We start from the raw sequence: 20,470 nt of genomic DNA, 5'->3' as shown, positions 1-20,470 counted from the left end.
AGCCTTAGTGGGTTTAGAAGATAGGATCACTAGGATGATTGCATCGGCTTCTTAGAGGACTAAGAAGAGGGATAGATCCCCGTCACTAGAACCACCAATCCTGGAGCAGGAATGGGTGGAGCCTGAGGAAAAGGAAGAGCTGGAGGAAGGTCAGGCAATAGAATTTCTGTCCGAGGAGTCACAGCCTGAGGAGAAGCAGGCGGTCTCTGCTTCCCAGTTTCAGAGATGTTTAGTCCAGGACATCACTTACATATGGTAAGGTCTGGATTCAGGCTACCTCCGATAGAAACCTCTGAGGTTACTTATTCTTCCCTGGGCTCTTTGAAGCCTTCACAGAGTACTCAGGCCTTCTCCTCTGGAGCAAATTATGTATGCCAACTGGGATAACCCAGTTTTTGTTCCACCAAAGAGGTTTTCTTTCTTGTACCCCACGGAACAAAAGTTTAAGCAATAAGGGTTGTCAGTGGGTGGATGCAGTGGTTTCATCCCAGAATAAATCTTTAACATGTCCTGTGGATAATGTACAGGTTTTCAAGGACCCAGTGGATAAGAAACTGGAGTCTCTCCTTAAGGCCTCCTTCTCCCTGGCAGGTTCTGTCGCACAGCCAGCTGTGGCAGCTATTGGCATTTCTTTTTGACCTTGTCAAGCAGCAGATTGGAGGACCATCAGTGCAGGGGGAATGCTAGGCGGAGGATTTGGAGGATGTTCTGCATGCTTTGTGTTTTGAAGTTGATGCTCTTAAGGACTCAATTCAGCAAATTTCCCACTTGGCCCTCTTATCAGTGCACATGTGCAGGGTTTTGTGGATGAAGAGTTGGTCGGCAGAACTATCATACAATAAATTATTGGCAGGTTTTCCCTTTCATGGGGATTGGATGTTTGGGGAAGATTTAGAGAAATCTATCCAAAAGATTTCAGGGGGTAAGAGTGCTCTTCTGCCCTCTAAGAGGAAATCCAAACGCCCTTCTTTTAAGGTGTCAGGGTCTATGGTTGCTTGGCCCTCATCTACCAAGTAGTCGTTTTGCCACACACATGTCCCAGCCTCCAGATGAATCGGTTCCCCCACCTGTTCAGGTTGGGGGGGAAGGAGAAGACTTTTGAATTTTGTGGATGCATTGAGGGCTCTAATCCAAGACAAATGGGTCATTACCAGAATTTCGCTGGGGTACAAGCTAGAATTTCGGAAATTTCCCTCTCCCTAGGTTCTAAGATCAAATTTACCAATAAATCCAGTGAAAAGAAGAGCTTTATTTCAGGCACTCGATTGTTTATTGTCTCAGGGAGTGATCATGAAGGTTCCAGCGGATGAAAGATTTCAGGGGTTTTATTCAAACCTGTTTACAGTCCCAAGACCAAATGGGGATGCAAGGCCCATTTTGGATCTCAAGGGGCTAAATCAGTTCCAAAATGTCTGATCCTTTCGTATAGAATTGGTTTGGTCTGTAGTGGCCTCCCTACAGGAGGGGGATTTTTTTGCCTCCATAGATAATCAAGGATGTGTACCTGCATGTACCGATATTCATTCCTCACCAATGATTTCTGCAATTTGCAGTAGAGGCTCAGCATTTCCAGTTCACAGCACTACCATTAGGGCTGGCCAGAGCCCCCAGAGTTTTCATAAAAATTCTTGCTCCAGTGTTGGGGATACTCAGAACTCGGGGAGTATCGGTCCCAGGTTATCTAGACTATCAATTGCTCAGAAATCGGTCCATGCCAGATCTGAAGCAGGATGTGGTCCTTTAGATGCAGATCCTCGAACAGCTGGGCTGACTCCTCAACCTCAAGAAGTTGGCCCTGGAACCAGTGCAGAGCCTGGAGTATTTGGGGATGGTCCTAGACATAGTTAAGGCAAAGGTATTTCTGCCTCCAGGGAAACGTTGCACCCTGAGGAACAAGGTTTGCAGTTTGAAGGCCAAGAGGTATCCTTCAATTCGCCTCTGTATGAGGTTGCTGGGGAAGATGGTGTCCTCATTCGAGGCTATTCCTTATGCTCAATCCCACTCCAGATATCGTATGTACTCTCCAGCGCTTCGGGAAATGGACAGCCAAAGGGAAGCCAAGGGAGCCAGGACAGAGATAACCAAAAGGAGATGCTTCAGGGGTGCAGCCCTCCTCAGACAGGGAGATCGCTGCAAAGGTACATTGTCTTTTTGAAGAGTAAATTGGTGGTTGATAACGCACAATTTTGAGAAGGGAAGATCCTTTCAGTCAATGGTGTGGAAGTTGTTAACCACCGATGCCAGCCTTTCACGCTGGGGGGCTGTTCTGGAGGAGGTCACAGTTCAGGGAACATGGCTTCCACGGGAAAGGGTTCTTCCCATCCATGTCCTGAAACTTCGAGCAGTGAGACTGGCTCTCAGGTATTGGACATCCAGGCTCCAGGGATGACCTGTAAGGATTCAGTCCGACAATGCCACAGCAGTCGCATACATCAATCACCAGGGCTGTACTAAGAGTCGAGGTGCTCAGTAGGAGGTGAGCTACATTCTGACCTGGGCAGAGAGATATTTTCTAAATCTGTCAACAGTGTTCATTCCAGGTGTAGAAATTTGGCAGGTGGATTATCTCAGTCCCTGGCAGTTGATTCCAGGGGAATGGGCTTTGCATCCCGATGTTTTCAGGGAAACCTTCCAGCGATGGGGTTGCCCAGATGTAGATCTATTGGCATCCAGGTTCAACAATGAGGTTGGTCTTTTTGTGTCCAGGGTAAGGGACAATGCAGGGCATGGGTAGACACCATATTGATTCCTTGGAACCTGTTCTCACCGATTTATGCCTTTCCTCTGATCCAGCTGCTGCCGTGTCTCTTACACAAGATTTGGGAGGATTCTATTCCGGTGATACCGATTGCTTTGTCCTGGCCCAGGAGGGTCTGGTACGCAGACATAGTGAAGATGTCAGTAGACGGGCTGTGGGCACTACCATATCGGCCAGATCTGTTGTCTCAAGGTCCTGTATTGCACCCAGCTTTACGGTCGCTAAATTTGACAGCGTGGCTATTGAAACCCAGTTCCTGAAGGATAGGGGAGTGTTGGATTCTGTCATCCCCATCATTTTGGGTGCTAGAAAGTAAGTTTCTAGGAACATTTAATAGAGAACCTGGAAGGCTTACATTGCCTGGTGTAAGGTTCACAAATTGCTGCCACAAAAGTATGTGATTGGCAGGATTCTGTTGCTTCTTCAAACAGGGTTGCAGAACAATTTGGCAGTTGGTACCATTTAAGGACCAGGTTTCAGCATTAGCTATTTTTTTTCCCAAGAGGCCCATTGCGTCTCACTCTTTGGTCCACACTTTTTTACAAGGAGTTATGCGTATGGCTCCTCCTGTCAGGTTGCCTTTGTGTCCTTGGGACCTGAACTTGGTTTTGGAGGTTTTGCAAAAGCCACCATTTGAACATATTGGAAAGATTTCACTGATCCTGTTAACTCATAAGGTGTTGTTTCTATTGGCAATTACTTCTGTGAGAAGGGAGTTGGAGCTGGCAGCTCTATCTAGCAGAGAACCATTTCTGGTTTTGCATCATGATAAGGTGGTGTTGCGACCTCATCTGTGCTTTTTACCAAAGGTGGTTTCTAGCTTTCATCTCAATCAGGACATAGTTCTGCCTTTGTTCTTTCCTAGGCCTCAGTAGCAAGAGAAAGATCTCTGCATACCTTGGATGTGGTATGTGGTGTAAGGGTCTTCTTGAAGACAACAGCACAGATCAGGAGTTCAGATGCTCTATTTGTGCTGCCAGAGGGGCCTAGTAAGGGGCAGGTGGCATCCAAGTCAACCACTTAAGCCTATGGTTTGTAAGGTAAAATCCCACCCTTTCAGGTGAAGGCACATCCTTCCAGGAGTGTGGGGGCATCTTGGGCAATCCACCATCAGGCGTCAGTGGCTCAGGTTTGCAAGGCCGCTACATGGTCTTTGGTTCACACATTCACAAGGTTCTACCAGGTGGATGTCAGAGCCTCAGAGGATTCTGCCTTTGGCAGTGTTTTACGGTTGGCTGAGAAGGTCAGGAGGGATTATGGATGGTGGCTATCATGGTATCATCCTCCCCTCAAATTTCTTATTGCTTTGGGACATCCCACACAGTCATGAATAGCCTGCTCTGTGTCTCGTGATGTACGATAAAGAAAATTGGATTTTTTCGACATACTTACCTGTAAAATCCATTCTTTGGATTTTACAGGCAAGTACATCACGGGACACAGAGGTCCCGTCCCTCTTTCTGGAATTTTCATTGCTTGCTACAAAAACTGAAGTACTTCCTGTACAGGAGGAGTTATATAGGGGAGGACCTCCTCTTATTGGTCGGACAGTGTCTATTCACCTATAGGTGGCCTAACACCCACATAGTTATGAATAGCCTGCTCTGTGTCCCATGATGTACTCCAAGAAATGTATTTTACATGTAAGTATGTAGAAAAAATCCAATTATCTCAGTATTGAGGAGGTAACACAATATTGCCTTATAAAATTTAAACAATCTACATTTCACTATTTTTCTCAAGTATCAACTTCATCAGTTTAAAGTCGGTCTATCTATCGAGCTTCCTTATGCAACTTCTCTGCTCCTTTTTTGTTTTGTTGGTTTCAACAAAAGTGAAAATACACTTGCTAATCTACAGACAGATTTAGTCAACTTAAAATACTTTATCGGATAATGCTGTACATACGGATAGTGATTTCATGCAACCTTAAATCAAATGTAATCTATTTTTTTAAATGGAGGGAATATCGAGAAGGATCCGTTTTTTTTTATGTTTTTATGTTTTCCCAATTGGACTACTTTCACTTTTTTACAAATAATTTCAACATCACAATTTTTTTTCATGTATGTGTTTCAAAGTTACTTAAAAAAAAACAAAAACAAATTGTAGCAGCCAAAGAGCATAATGTGTCAGTCTTATATAAACAGACCTAATATTTTACATAACAAGAAATCTGAGGGGTGTAAAAATCCACAAAAAAATTATATATAACTGTAAGGTCATAAAGCAAGTAACACGTATATTTACCTTTACAGGTGACACCATCCTCATCGAGAATCTGGTCTTCAGCACAAGCGCACTGCCTGCTTCCAGGTATGGCCAAGCACAGGCTGCTGCAGCCACCATTGTTTACACGACAAGCATTAGAACCCACTTTAAAGGCAAAATACAGAGGCATCAGAATTTAAAAAAAAAACAAAACAAAAAAAAAAACCCTACAAAACCCACATATAATGATCACTTTTGTCAAAACACATTTTTTATCTATAAATTGTAGCTTTTTGGGGAACAGAAAATAGTACATTAGGGGACCCTACATTGCAATTGCCTCAACAAGAGGTTTATAATAAAAAAAAAAAAATATTTAAAAACTCTGTGCGTCCACACATAGAAACATAAATGCATGTGGCAGGTGTGCCAATGTATGAAAAAATGTAAGGTATCATCACCAAAACGAGTGAGAGCAACAATTCTAGAGCCATCACTCATGCTTAACACCAAACTGAAAATCTGCAAAGCCTTTTAAACACCATCAATAATTTTGAGTATCAAAGTTTGTCGCTGTGTCACTGGCACGTAAAGCACAAAAGGGTTGACAATTTTGGTATTTACTCACTGAATCTTTTATATTTTACCAAAAAAGTGGGTCATATATTATGTGTGTGGTCTCACCAAACTTGTGTGCAGTTTAACATGTGTATAAAAACTGAAAATGGCTCTGGTAGCAACATGTTTACCACTACTCTAACTTCCCAAGTTAAAAAAAAAAAATCTTATTTCATTTCTACATCATAAATAATGATAAAATATTTTGGGAATTAAATAACCGTCGCTACTACATAAAAACTGCTTTACATAACAGTTTTTATTGTAGGACACCGTGGAACCAAAGCCTGCTGATCAGGGGCCTTTAAGAGCTCAGTATGACATGGGAGCAAAGCATGCTGAAAAGGAAGCTCTGAGAGCAGATCTGTTGAAAGATTTCTGGAGGGTTACCAAGCTGGAAATGTTTCTCTTACATTGTAGAAGGATATGAAGGGGAATGACTGTCAGAACGCATGGGGCCACTTGCTTTTTTTTTCATCATTTTACACCTTGAATGTACTCAAGTATGCAAATTATTTGTGAATGTTCTTTACCAATAATATTGCAACTGAATAATCTGAGTATATAATAACGTTTTTCTTTTAAGACTTCTAAATTTTTGATTTGTTGGATATAACAAAGAATAAAAAAGAATGAACAAAAATCTAAGAGATATGCTCCCAATATACCTACAGAGTACATTTTTATTTACTATAAAGAGAATGATAACTAGGTATATTTGTGCAAATAGAAAACCAAGAGTAAAGTATAACATTTATGTAAGGACAAAACAATTGGGGGGTTAAACGTTCCGGATTTTAAGAGGTACTATCATTCTGTGTTAATTTCACAAATAGTAGATTGGAAAAGTTGTGTAAAAATGCAAAAAGACACTACATAAATCACAATTAGATTAGGATTATTTGGATTCCACAGCAGTTTTGTAGAGTAGATGAAAATACGACACGTTATGTAATGAGGGTTCACGAAGGGGGTGGGAATATAACTCACTGTTAATTCTGTTGGTGGGTTCAGAGTTTTTCCCACCAAGGAAAGATAATATTGAAGGAAAATTGGGGCATTGGGGTGACAGAGGAATACACTGTGGGGAGTTCTCTTAGTGCTCTCAGGCCGGGTAACTGATTTACTTATTCTGGCCCCCAAAGTAATAGAACAGAAGTGGCATTAATCGCTAAAAATAAAAGAAAAAGAGCCTCTCCCTGGGGACAATTTTCTCTGTATTAAAATGGAAAACCCAGTGCAAGGATACACAGGTGATTACCTGTGGCAGTTATTGGAAGCTGAGATAATAGAAAAGTAACAGGAGAGTTGAACCAGGAATGAAGGGAAAATAAGCTAAAGGTGGGGGCTCGAAAACCTCCCAACCGAATACGAATGCCACTACAATTAAAAAATATATGCCCCTTCAGAAGAATAGTCCGGAGACTCGAACTCAGGAAAGTCAACAAGGAAGGGAACCAGACTAACAAATCAATAAGTTTGGGTAGTGTTATGGAACAAAGTGACACAGAACAACAAGGAGCCATGTCACAACACAAAAACAGATATGGCAGAAATGTTCGCGAAACTGGAGATGTCTTTGAAAAATGAGATGGGGGCACAACGCAATGTTTAGGTCAGATATTAACGCGTGTGGAAGAAGTAAAAGGGAGAATGGAGGCACAAGCTCAGTTAATCAATAAATTAGAAATGCGGAAGGAGGAGATGTGCAGAGAGCAGAGAAATTTCTCATTTAAATTGGAACATCAGGATAAATGTGACAGAAGAATCTAAGGATCCAGGGCTTACCAGAGGAAGAACAGGAAGAGGACTTAGTGGAGAAAATTAAGAGAGTGTGTAACTCAGTAATGGGAAGACCAAAATCTGAAAATTGAGAGAGTACATAGGATTTGACGGCTAAAAGGAGTAACGGCGGAAAACCCCAGAGACTTGATAGTTTGGTTTCATCATTACAAAGATAGAGAAAGAATATGGAAAAGCTTGCGGGACACTACTGAATTAAAATATGAGTAAACAAAGTTGTAAATTTTCGCTGACAATGCTCCAGAGACACTGGCTAGAAGAAGATTGCTGTAACCGTTGTTGGAGCACAAGAAAGAGAAAAAAGTTTGATATAATTAGGGCTTTCCAGCCTGCTTGATTGGATAGAAAGATGGAAAATTGGCAAGGCTGAAGTTACCAGAAGATCTCAGTAACGTTTGTGAGAAATTAGACTTACAGAAAAAAAGACCTTGAAGGGTGGTCAGAGGGGCTTAAAGAGAGAGGAGGGTCGGGGTCAGATAAATGGCAGCGGGTATCTAGGAAAAAGAAATAGGGAATCATGGTGTGGGGGGGATAGGCTTGGAGAGAGGGGGCTGTCCTTTTTTCTTTTTTTTTCTTCCCTCTCTCTTCTCTCCTCTCTCCGTTTGCTGATCCTCTGCCCGCCACATCCCTCCTTTCCCTGCGAGATGGCGGGGGGACAGATGGAGGAGTAGACAGGGCATGGATCTGGCGGGTGGCCTGGAGGTCAAGCACGCTGTCATCTCCAATCTGACGGATGTTATCAAGCAAGGGATTGGAGTGGGCATGAGTGTTCTAAGTCTCACCCCAAATTAGGAATCGCGAGTGGAAACAATCCATGTCAGATTCCAGGGCAATATGTAGACCATGAGGGTTTTAGGGGTAAGAAAAGTAGGGGGAAATGAAGGTGGGAATCGGGGTGGTGAGAGGGAGAATGGGGGGGGGGGAGGGGGGAGTCTTTGGTGGCGAAAGGGGAACATCCATATCTTAAATTGTCTATGTCTGTCTTCCTTCAATGGGAAATCTGGTAGAGTGGTGAATTAACAGTAGAAATGAGCCTAAGTTTATGACTTATGTGAAAGGGTTAAATTTTCCGACAAAGAGACATAAGATACTGAGGGAAATCCTTCATCCCTCCATAGATGTAGTGTTTCTTCCAGAGACACAACTCACGATACAAACGTCAAGTTATGCTTGAAGTTTTATCCATGGTGTTATTATGCTGATTCTCCAATTAAAAAGGCCAAAAGAAGTAGCAATTGGGTTTTCAAAAAATGTAGACTTCACCCTGGAAGGGAGATTAGAGGACCCAGAGGGTCAGTTTCTATTCCTGAGGGGAAAATTACAAGGATCTGATTACACATTAGTTAATATCTACTGTCCGAATAAAAGCCCAGTAACAAGTTAACAGCTTCACATTAAGACCTTTTTGCTGCTAACTATCCCCCAATGCTCACATCTGTATCTTCTTTAATGATTCGCTGGTCCTCGCTTCCAATTTACTGGATAGGTAGAACTAACGTTCTTAAGATGGTTATTTTACCAAAATTACTATATCTCTTTTGAGTCTTGCCGATCTCTGTCCTGGCCTACTTCCTTCGTATTTTGCAGAGGCGAGCCTTGTCTTATGTTTGGGGCACGAGAAAAAACGTGGATACCTAGCTCCACATTGTTTCTCCCCAAACCCTGTGGTGGGCTGGGTTTACCTCACTTTTCCTCCTACTACTATGCGGTGCAGCTAGCTCAATTGCCTAAGTATCATAATGTTGCTGAAACCCCTTTATGGGTTTCCATAGAGTCAGTTGATTGTGACCCCCTGATGGTAGCTAACCTGTTATGGCTTCGTCTGGCATATTGAACCGTTTTTCATAACCCGTCACAAAACATTCTCTGTCTACCTGGGATAGATTCAAGGCTACATACGGATTGCAATCCGATAACAATCCATTGCCCTCCTTTTTCAAAAACCCTGCTTTTCTTCCGGCTTGGGAAAGTCCTACCTCGTTTCATGTTTGGAATGCCATGGGCCTTATACACCTATATAAACTAGTCAATGCATCATCTTTTCTGTCCTTCCCCACTCTCTGCGACTCCTTTGGCCTTCCGCATTCTGAGATATTTCACTACCTACAGATAAAACACTTTTACTCCTCCGACAACACAAGTCCTGAAGGATTGACTCATCTTTCCCAATTTAAACGGACATGCCTTAAAGATCCACATGCCAGAGACCTTGTTTCCTCCTTTATAAACAGATTATTTTTAAACCTAATTGTGACACACCATCTTATGTTACAAAATGGGAGAGGGATTTGGGCCTCCTGTTGGACCCAGATGACTGGAGGGAGATCTGGCAGGTTGCCAAGTCCTCCTCCTCCAATGTAGTGGCATTGGAAGCCAATTATAAGGTTCTGACCAGGTGGTATCTTGTACCCAAAAGAATTGCTAAATTTGCTCTGAACAGTTTGGCGCTCTGTTTTCATGGCTGTCCCCACTTGGGCACATTTTTGGCACATTTGGTGGGAATTGCCAGTGGCTTGTTCGTTTTGGGCACAAATTGTTATTCTTGCCTCTATCCTGTTTGAGACGAACATTAACACCTGACCCGACTACTGCCCTTCTTAATTTCAAACCTGCTGCATTGACTCGCATACAATTTAAACTTCTTCAGCTTTTGACAGCCGCTAAACAGACTATAGCTCAGACATGGAGATCCCCCCACTTAACTATCATGCATCCACTGTTACCTTTTTGGATCTACAGGTTCACAAGGATCAGAATAACGGTTTAGCAACTACCCTTTTTTCGCAAAACTACAGCTGGCAACACAATTTTGTATGCAGCCAGTGCCCACCCCCCTGGCCTTAGTACAGAGTATTTCATATGCACAGTATGTCCATATTAGACACAATTGCACACATGACAGGGACTTTAAGATTCAGGCCAAACAACTGCCTCAACGTCTCCTGTTAAGAGGATATTCAAAATCACTGTTACGCAAAGCCTATAATAGAGCTTTAGGACAATCGAGGACCTCTCTTCTGTACCGGTCCACTAGACATGGCAGTTCCCAACATCAGATAAAAGTTATCACTAAGTTTTCGTCCCAACATCAGGCCCTATGTGGGGTCTTACAAAATCACTGGCATTTATTGTTGAAGGACCCGATTGCAAGAAAATATATCAACAATTACTAAATTGTATTTAGGAAAGCTACGTGACAAACTCACTAAGAGCCATTATATGCCTTATCCAACTTATACTAAAGTCCACTCTGCAGGGATGTATAAATGCAACCAATGTAATCTATGTTCTTTGATCAAATCAGGTAAAGTATTTACCTTACCAAACAAGGAATCTTCCACCACAAATTTTTGTGCGGATTGTGACGCCGAAGGTGTGATGTGTTTTATGAGCTGCAAATGTAAGGGGCCTTCTATGTGGGCAAAACTATTAAGAAATTATGGTCCAGAATAAGTGATCACATCTACTACTCTGCCAATGGCAAAATGATAATTGACTGGTTAAACAGAGTGGAAAATATTTATAGGATGGAGGAGCTATATCACATAGAGGAGGAAAAAAAAGAAAAAAATCAGGAAAACGTGTAGTTGGGTAAATTTTAAAATATCTAAAAGATACCTGGAGTTGGTCGGAGCTTAGGGGGTAAATTTAGAGATGGTCTATCGGATTACCCAAAAGAGAGAGAGGAGGTGGGTGAGAATGGATACGGATATAGATAGATAATTATGAGTGAAGATGGAAACTATGTATAAGGATGTGGATAGGGGTGGACGGAAGGGTGGGGAAGGGAGGTTGGGTGATGTAAAATGGAATTTATATACATGTGATGTGTTTGTATATCAGGTGTTTTTTTTGTTTTTGTACTGGAAAATTCAATAAATTAAAAAAAAAAAAAAAAAGATATGAATGCTGTAGAAATGAATTATACATTTACGGTTCGATGGTACATTACATCAAGTGTGGCTCATAAACAAAGGCCGGAGCTTTCACCTTTATGTTGGTGGGGATGTGGAAGTAAGGGAACAATGGTACATATATGGTGGGAGTGCCCTAAAATCCAGGAGTTTTGGTGAATAATAACCCAGTATATACAAGAACGGACATTAAAGTGAAGGATTATAACAATATGTTGATATTTCATTTAATAATTGCGGCAAAAGGACTTATCCCCAAATTTTGGCAGGTCCAGGAGACCCCAAAAAGAAGATTGGATAAAAAGAGTGGAGTATATATACAGGATGGAGGAACTATACCATATCGAAGAAGATAAAATGGAGAAATGTATAAAAACATGGGAAAGATGGTATGAATTTAAAATATCAAAAAGATACCTTGAACTGATTGGAGTATAAAAAAAATAGGGAGAGATAAAAGATAAGACGGAAGGTTTTGAGGAGTGATAGAATTGAGAAGAATAGAGAGGAGCGTGGCGAAGATAGATGGATAAATATGAGAGAAACAAGAAGTGGTGGAGGGGGTAGGATGTGGTGGGAACGGGGGGGGTGGGTGAAGGGGGTAGGATGTGGTGGGAATGGGGGGGGGGGGGAGGGTATTGGATTACATTTTGTGAGAAAGTTTTTGTTATGTAATGTTTTGAGATAAAGTGGTTTTGTAAAAAAAATTCATAAAGATAAAATATAAAAAAAAAAAAAGTCCAAGAGATAAAACCTTCACAGTTCTCATCACTGAATCTGTATTAAAGTGGTAGTGAAGTCAAAATTTAAAATGTCGCTGACATGCAGGGTCTATATAACAGAAGAGCCCCTAGGGGCCTCTTCTGTCATAAATCTCCCCTTTGACGGTTAGCGGTAATGTGATCTGAGCTTGTGCATGCACAGCTCAGACCACATTTACAGCCCTGCGTGCCACTGTAATGTGACTCCTGTGCACATGAGTGGGAGTGATGTCATCATGGCAAGGCCACTCAAGCGGCTAAACATAAGAGACCAAGAAGGAAGACCACGTGAATATGGAAGTGCCGGGGGAGCCATTACAGTGCTGAACTGGAGGACTCCGTTTGCAGGAAAGACTGTCATTATGTGCTAGTATTCAGTGCATACTAGTACATTATGAATTATACCTGCAGGGGCCCATATACAGTATTTAACATTTTTGTGGCAACTTTCCAAATTTTAAAGCAACAAATATTCTTGGGTTATTTTGTCAGATACTCACCTTGCTGCTGCTGTGCATCATACATTCGGATTTCAAAGATTGGTGGTCTTTCGTTTCTCAGAAGTGTAACAGTTTTTGAGACTTGATCCAGCCTATAGATGCTACCACTTCTGTATTCTGTCCAGAAAAGAAAGTTACCGTAGTGGCACAGACCAAATGCATGATTCAGCTCTGGACCTTCATATACCGCCTAACAAGACAAAAATAAATAAATTAAAATATTTAATCTCCTACACGCAGTAACTTAAAAAGATAGGCAATCTCTTCCATAAATATTAAATGTCTATCAATAAAAATGTCCCCTTAGTCTCACCTCCTTCCATATGTTATGGAGATAAAGAGAGGCGGAGGATGTCTGTACTAACACGCTATCCTGCGACAACTATGCTCCTCACTTTATTCAGTACAGTGAGCAAGCACTATCACCCTGGGAAAAGTAGTATGTTACTAGCAGGATTCACCGGGTGAAAAAAAACACATGCAGCCACCATTTCTCTGCCTGGTAAGCTGCAGTATATAACAACATATAAATTGTTTTCTAAACTGTAGACACGCTTTAAAATGCACTTATAAAAGACAGAAATATGGATTTTGCCATTACTAGCTGCATGTTTGTTACAGGTCAGCGGCTCACTATTTTTTTTTAAGGCCAAGGACAGGATGAATTTCCTTTAAAAAGTTTTTAAAAAAAGTTAAGAAATGACAACTCTTATACTTCTAATTTCACAGATTCCCTTTAAGAGTTAAAAAAAAATCATTCTGAAAAAAAAAATGCACAATTATAAAAGAGAAGCTTACATCTTTCATTTGATAGGGGGAAATCTGAAAGTGATGGGCTAGCCCAGCAATGGGCAAACTACGGCCCGGTGGACCTTTTAATCCGGCCCGCGGAGCTAAGCTCCCGCTAGGCTCCTCTCACAGTCCGCCCTGAAGACCGCTGTAGCATGAAAATCTGTCTCCTATGAGGATCTGTCCCCCTCGACGTATCTGCGCATGTGCCGGAGATCGCCGATCGGCTGCTAATGCCTGAAACTGGCACATGCGCAGATACGTCGAGGGGGACAGATCCTCATAGGAGACAGATTTTCATGCTACACCGGAACGGAACACGGCGAGAGGAACGCGCGGAGCAAAGGTATGAATTACTATGGGGGATGAATTACTATATGGGGGATGAATTACTATGGGGGATGAATTACTATGGGGGGGATGAATTACTACATGGGGGATGAATTACTATGGGGGATGAATTACTATATGGGGGATGAATTACTATGGGGGATGAATTACTATATGGGGGATTAATTACTATGCTTACTATGGGGGAATATTACTATACTTACTATGGATGACACATACACATCATTCATCTACTCTTGGTCCGGCCCCCGGGTCCAATATATGAACCCATTGCGGCCCTCAAGTCAAAAAGTTTGCCCACCCCTGGGCTAGCCCATAATAAGCAATTAAATTGATGTCCCAAAGGTGAGCACAACTGAAATGAAACCTGATTAGCTGCTGCAGACAACAAACCTATGTCCTTTACCTTGCTTTTCATAAGCTATTTCTACTAATATATGTAATTCCCTCAATATTCCCCTCTCAGGGGTCTGAAGAATTCAAATTACCATGTATATGCTACAAACATTTTTCTAACCTTGCGGGCAGTTCCGTTAAGGTAAACCATTTCAATGCGGTCATAAAAGGCATCTACCCAATAGAGAATCTTGTTTGGAATGTCAATACTTAGTCCATTGGGCCAAAGAACTGCTTTTGATGTGACAAAAATGTTGCGGTTGGAACCATCCATCCAGGCTCTTTCAATTTTTCCACGCTTGCTATCCTTGGGATCTTCCTCCCAGTCTGTCCAATACATCCACCTTGAAATATCAAGGAAATTAACATTGCAGAAAATCAGACACAGAAACATAAAGACAAGAAAAGAAAAATCCTAAAGCCTAGTAAAGACAAAACAACAAAACACATGTTTGCTGCAGTAAACTTTCACCCTCAGTAGTTTTTTTCTGCCACTACACGTCCTCAACATTCCTCTGATCCCAGGTCATCCTGGACCAGTGCCAGACTGTAACTAGACAGTGAAAGGAAAGACAGTACAGTATGTCACTCCACTCTCTCCTCCTATCAGCATGCTTTATGCCAGCTCAAATATGGATTTCTTTCCAGTACAAACGCTTCCTTTCACAATAAAGCCCTTTTATACAGGACTACATAAGGTTTATACCAAGTTGAATTCAGGTATTTTACAGTGCTTGCATTTTAAAATACACTAAGGTATGCATTTATGATTGCATTCAGTTGTGTCTTTTATTCAGTTTAAAAGCATAACAAAACTGTAATATACTGCAGCTTTCCATAAGCTTTCTCTAGATGTGGTGGCTGCATTATTTTTTCCCCTCAAGAATGTTTTTACAGCATATACCTGTTGATCTTTCCATTGTAGTTTTCTAGTTAAGATTTATATTTAGGGCTCTATAAACTCTATAAACAGATTATATTGCTTAAAATAGATGACAATGTATTAGGTGCACTAAATACAATGCAGAACCCACGCTTTAAGATATAAAAACCCTTTGTTAGGACAGAGTGTTTTCAAAGCTTATCTACAACTGAAAATCAGATCTGCCAGCAAAGTACAGACAGGGTTAATTATGGTAAACATAACTCCAAAGCTCCTCCCTAAATGTTACAAAGCAGGGAGAGCTAGATAGGATTTTTAAACAAAAAATAAATGAAAAAGCTAAGCAAGAATTGTGCAGAATACAGGTGAGTTTGCCATTAATCATAATCCAGTTAAGTTTTTTTTTTTAACATAATCAAGTTGAATGACCAATGTGTGGCTATAGTAATTCTCGCTGCCAGAAACATATATGAAATCAGTTATGGGAATTCTTGGTAGCATTACCTGGAAATTTGTGAAAGAACGCCATCTCCGAGGATCTGTGAATATTTATACCTGTCACTGTGTTCACCAAATTGAATATTCGAATCCAAAACCTAGTGACAAGCGGGCATTGCCACCAAATGTGAAACATAGACCCAACCTGGCCACAATGCCGGAAACACATCGCAGAAGCAGACAGATGCATCCTTGCAATGCAGGTGGAGACCAGATACCATCTCAACAAAGTTTTGTAATTTGCTTCAATTAATGTGGTATTGATAGAGATCTTGTGCACTGCTAAGGCAATAATTTGCCATTCTGATAAGTCATAATTCACAGTTAAATCTTTTTCCCAATGTTCCATATAAGGGAGTTTACAATTTGGGTCAGTGAGGAGAGCATATATTAGAGACCCGAGCTCTTGGAGAATCCCTATTTCTGCAGGAAAGTTCGAAGTTGGCGAGCAAGGGTGACTCATCCAATAAAGCGAGCTTCGAGCCAATCTGGTTGTATCTGAAGATTTCAGTAATAGGCATATGTAACTTGAAATATTGCAGAGAATGTATATGAATACCATTAAGATAGTCCCCTATCCGCCTTTATTGATCCACCAATGGTGGAGCCTTTATTGATCCACCATTGAAAGAGGGCCGGTGTTAAACCCGGCACAAATTCAGAGTTGCAGAAAATCGGAGCAATAGGGGCATGTGGGGATGCCAGTGACTTACGATGTCGTACCCTGTGTCAAATAAAACGACAAAGTGGGGCACAATCGATTATGGAGCCATAGTAATACACCATTAGCTAAAGGGTGACAGGAGAGAGCTTCGATAGAAACCCAATGGGGGGTATGTCCCCCAACCGTGGCATAAGCTGATTTGCACGGCTTGAAGTATGCATGGAGATTAGGGAGGCCAACACCACCCTGCGATCTGGAAACATACAGTGTTTTCTTGTTCATCCGAAGCAGTCTAATATTCCAAATAAAATGAAGAACCTCAGCTTGTAGGGGCCGTAAGTCTTGTCGCGGAATCGCCATCGGTAAGGTCCTAAAATATTATAGTAGTCGAGGCAAAAACCATAAGAAATTCTAAGATGTTGCTCTTCAGATACAGGCAAGGAAAGACTAAGGGGAATTGTTTTTTGGGAATTTGGGGAAAGCCCAGAAAGTGGAAAATTGGTGTAATAATGCAAGTAAATTGCGAATAGCTATAGAAGGGGGAGTAATATACATAAGAACGTCATCGGCAAATAGGGCATATTTATGTTCCTGTTGTCCGCAACGGATGCCATGGATTTGGGGATGAGACCGAACAGCCATAGCCAAGGGTTCGATGGCCAGCACAAAAAGCAGCGGGCAAAGTGGACAGCTCTGTCTAGTCCCTCTGCGGTCAGGAACATGGAAGATTTGCAACTTTTACTGGAAACCTGGGCCGAGGGATTAGCATATAACGAATGCAGCAGGGCAAGAAACATCGGGCCAAATCCAAAGGCCTGCAAGGTAATAAATATTCTCACGTCAGACTATCAAAGGCCTTGTGAAGGTCTAGAGAAAGAAGTAAGACGGCGCTAGAGAGAGGAGCATCACAATTGGAGCGGGCAGCCAATATCAAAGTAATAGATCTACAAATCTGGTCCAAGGTTTAATGTCCTGATATAAATCCCGACTGGTCTTTATGAATATATTGTGTCAAAAAGGAGTTAAGGCGTACAGCTAGGAGTTTCGTTAAAATTTTCAGGTCGCAATTAATTAATGAAATAAGACGATAATTATGAACATCAGTGGAATTCTTATTAGGTTTAGGAATGACACTGATATATGCTTTATTCTCATCTAAAGGGAACACCCCCTCCTCTCACAATGGGTTAAAGTATATTGTCATATGAGGAAGTAAGTGTTCACAAAAAAATTTGTAATACTGGTTGGGGAGGCCGCCAGGGCCTGGAGATTTATGTAACGGTGGTGATTTAATAATTTTAAGGAGCTCCTCAGAAGTTGTTCCATAAGCTTTCTATGGGCTTCAGTAAGCGAAGGGATAGGCAAGGACTCTAGGAAGGAATGAATAGAAGATGGTTCCGTTGGCTGCGGTGGACCATATAGAGATGCATAAAAATTATGAAATTCCGGAAGATTCTTCTGAGGATCCTGCGTAATAGTACCCCCTGTCTTCCGGAGATTAGGTAGTGTTGATTGAGTAAATTTAGGGGCAAACTTACATGCAAGGAGAGAACCTGGTCTATCTCTCCATGTGAAATATTTATGATTCATCCAATATAATTTTTTTCCGCCCTCGTAGTGAGGCAAAGATTAAGCTCCAGCCGGGCGTGTTCCATCTTACATAAAAGATCTGGGGTTGGGGTAATTTTATGGTGAGCAGTCAACGATTCGTATTCTCTAGATTTGGTAGAGATCAGCACTTTGCGGAATTTTTTAATTCTGGAGGACAGCTGGATATAGAAACCTCAAACCAAGGCTTTATGTGCAGCCCAGTCGTATCCTCCGCTTTGTTAATCACAAAATAGGATTTTAGATGTTCACACACGTCCAAGCAACAAGCTTTATCACTTAATAGGGATTCGTTTAATCGCCAGCGTGGTTTAACCATTTTAACCATCAAATTAGAAAGCATTAAGAGTAGAGGGTCGTGGTCCAACCAAGGTGTCGGTATAATTTTAGCTGAACGTAGCTTGGTAATCATGTTCAAGGGGAGGAAAACATGGTCTATACGAGAATAATGACTATGAGCCCTAGAAAAATGGGAATAGTCTCTCGGCGTGGGGTTGGCCTCCCTCAACGCATCAATTAGGTCATGGTGATGTACAAGCTGCGCACAATCGCAGCTTTGTTTAGAAAGTGATTTAAGTTTGGTCATATGGGATTTATCACGTATATGGTCTAACGCCAGGTTTGATTCTCCCGCTAAAAGAGAGAATGGAAAAAGGACACCTGGTTTATATTAGGAGCACAGTAAGTAAGAAAAGACACCATACTACCCTCTAAATGGCCTTTCACCAGAAGGTATCTTCCCTCCCTATCCCTGAGAACTTTAGTTTCAGTAAATGATAACCGTTTAGAGAAACAAAGTCGGAAAATCCCTATTAATATATCTGGGAGTAAAGTTAGGGGAGAAATGTGTTTCCTGTAGAACCACTATATCGGCCCCCAGAGACTTGTAATTGGAAAATATCTTGAGTCGCTTAGAAAGGGACCCCCAAGCCTTGGACATTATGAGAGAGCAATCGGATTATGGCAGAGTGTTGTTTTAGGGTAGATATGGGAAGCAAATAGCATGGTCATTATCGGACAAGCTCATCCATCAATATAGAGTATCAAGTATCCAGAGGTAGGTCAAAAGTCCCAAGGTGATCCTCAGGGGGAAAAAAAAAAAAAAAGAGTAGAAAAAATTAAGAAAATGAAAGCAACAAGAGGGAAACCAAGGACGCCAAGGCCGGTGAATGGCATCCAACCATTGATTAATTACCAATATACAACAAAAGATAATTAAATACCAATATCCTAGACACTAGGTCAAGGACCAAAAGAGTCTCCGCAAAGTCAAACAATGGGGAGTCTTTTAAATGAAGAGTGAGCATAGACTTTTTCCCGGTGTCCCAGGGTCTACATGTAATGTCCATCACACTTTTAAAGCCACCAGCGTATTTTAGCAAAATACATCAAACATAACTATAAACCAGTTCGTATAACCAGAGGCCAATGTCCCATAATAGGGCCACTGAGAGGCCTCCGTTAGAATTTAACAAATAGTAAAGCGGGATTTCACGGCACCAGGTGTGATGTTACAGCAGCAGATTTCTTCCTGGAGGCTGGTAACCACAGAGACGACAGAGTGTGTGTGTGTGGGGGGTCCATTATTTTAAGCTAAGTTCTGGGAGGAGGGACTAAGGGAAATAAAACCCAAATTCAGCAGAAGTCTTTCCCCCTCAGGGAATGTAGAGAAGGCATAGGATTTGCCATGATACAGAAATTGCAAGCAAAATGGATCGTTACAGCGATAATGAATATCCCTCTGGTTCAATGGTGAGAGTAGCGGTTTTAAAGCCCTTCTCTTTTGGATGGTAGCTTGATGTCTGCAAAGACTCGACTCCAGGGTCCCTCAACTTCTAGATCTGGATGTTCCCTAGCATAACGCATCACTGATTCTTTAACTTTGAAAAAATGTGGTTTCACGATTATGTCCCGAGAAGGGCCATCCGGCCACAAAAGGACCAAGACCCTGTCGATATGATCTATTTCCAGATGAATATCATCAATTGTCGGATCAGCTGCATGAATAAGGGAACGGGCAATGGGTTCAATATCTTTTACCATTTCGGGGAGCCCTCTAATTCTGAAATTGCCACGTTTGACCCAATTCTCAATATCATCTATTTTATTGTAAGCCTCATCTAAGCGATCCTGTAAATTGGCAATCATGCTAGAATTTTGAGTCACTCTGTGGACTGTATTATCATCTTTAGATTCAATCTTTTCGAGACCATCCCCCAATTCCCGAAAATCCTGTTTCAGGTCACAGGCCAATTTAGTGGTAGCTTTATCTAGTTCCCGCTGCAGTAAATAAGCAAAACGTGTGATAAGTATGGAATCTCCAGAATAAAGTGGAAGTGCAGGAGGAAAGACAGGAGAGTCCACTGGACCATCGTGAATCTTGAACCACTAGAATCTTGGCTGCATGACTGACTAATGAAAATGTTCACCATCTCCCTGTCTAGCATGGAGGAAGTGTGGGAGTCGTGGCCTGGAGAGAGGCTTGCAGCTTGTGAAGGCGACATAGGAGGACTAGGAAGAAAGCCAGAAAGTGCAGGAAGAACACTCACGTGTGCCACATCTGCAGAGGAGCTGTCATCCTGGTATCCAGGGTTAGATGAAGAAGGTGAAGGCCGAGAAAGCCTTGGAGCCAGAGCCGGGCACCAACTTGCCTCCCCTGCCTGCTCCTTTAAATGTAGTTTGGGAGCTGCCCACAAACTTTCCAGACAGTCAGATG

At 41.8% G+C, this 20,470-nt stretch overlaps 1 protein-coding gene across 2 annotated transcripts in view; it reads right to left on the bottom strand.

Moving 5' to 3' along the window:
• Window positions 1-20,470, bottom strand: part of LRP1 (LDL receptor related protein 1) — a 441,174-nt gene that overhangs the window by 175,253 nt on the left and 245,451 nt on the right. For both annotated transcript variants that reach the window (XM_089681129.1, XM_089681140.1), the window contains exons 13-15: window positions 14,223-14,445; window positions 12,566-12,755; window positions 5,009-5,134 (exon numbers count right to left, since the gene is read on the bottom strand). In XM_089681129.1, coding sequence (XP_089537255.1) covers window positions 5,009-5,134; window positions 12,566-12,755; window positions 14,223-14,445 — 539 coding nt within the window. The remainder of the gene's footprint in view (window positions 1-5,008; window positions 5,135-12,565; window positions 12,756-14,222; window positions 14,446-20,470) is intronic.

This window comes from Staurois parvus, unplaced genomic scaffold (assembly GCF_062004578.1).
Source record: "Staurois parvus isolate SC_StPar_1 unplaced genomic scaffold, SC_StPar_1.0 ptg000017l, whole genome shotgun sequence".
NCBI lineage: Eukaryota > Metazoa > Chordata > Amphibia > Anura > Ranidae > Staurois > Staurois parvus.
Note: the sequence above shows the minus strand (reverse complement) of the source record. Positions and strands in the feature narration are given on the sequence as shown.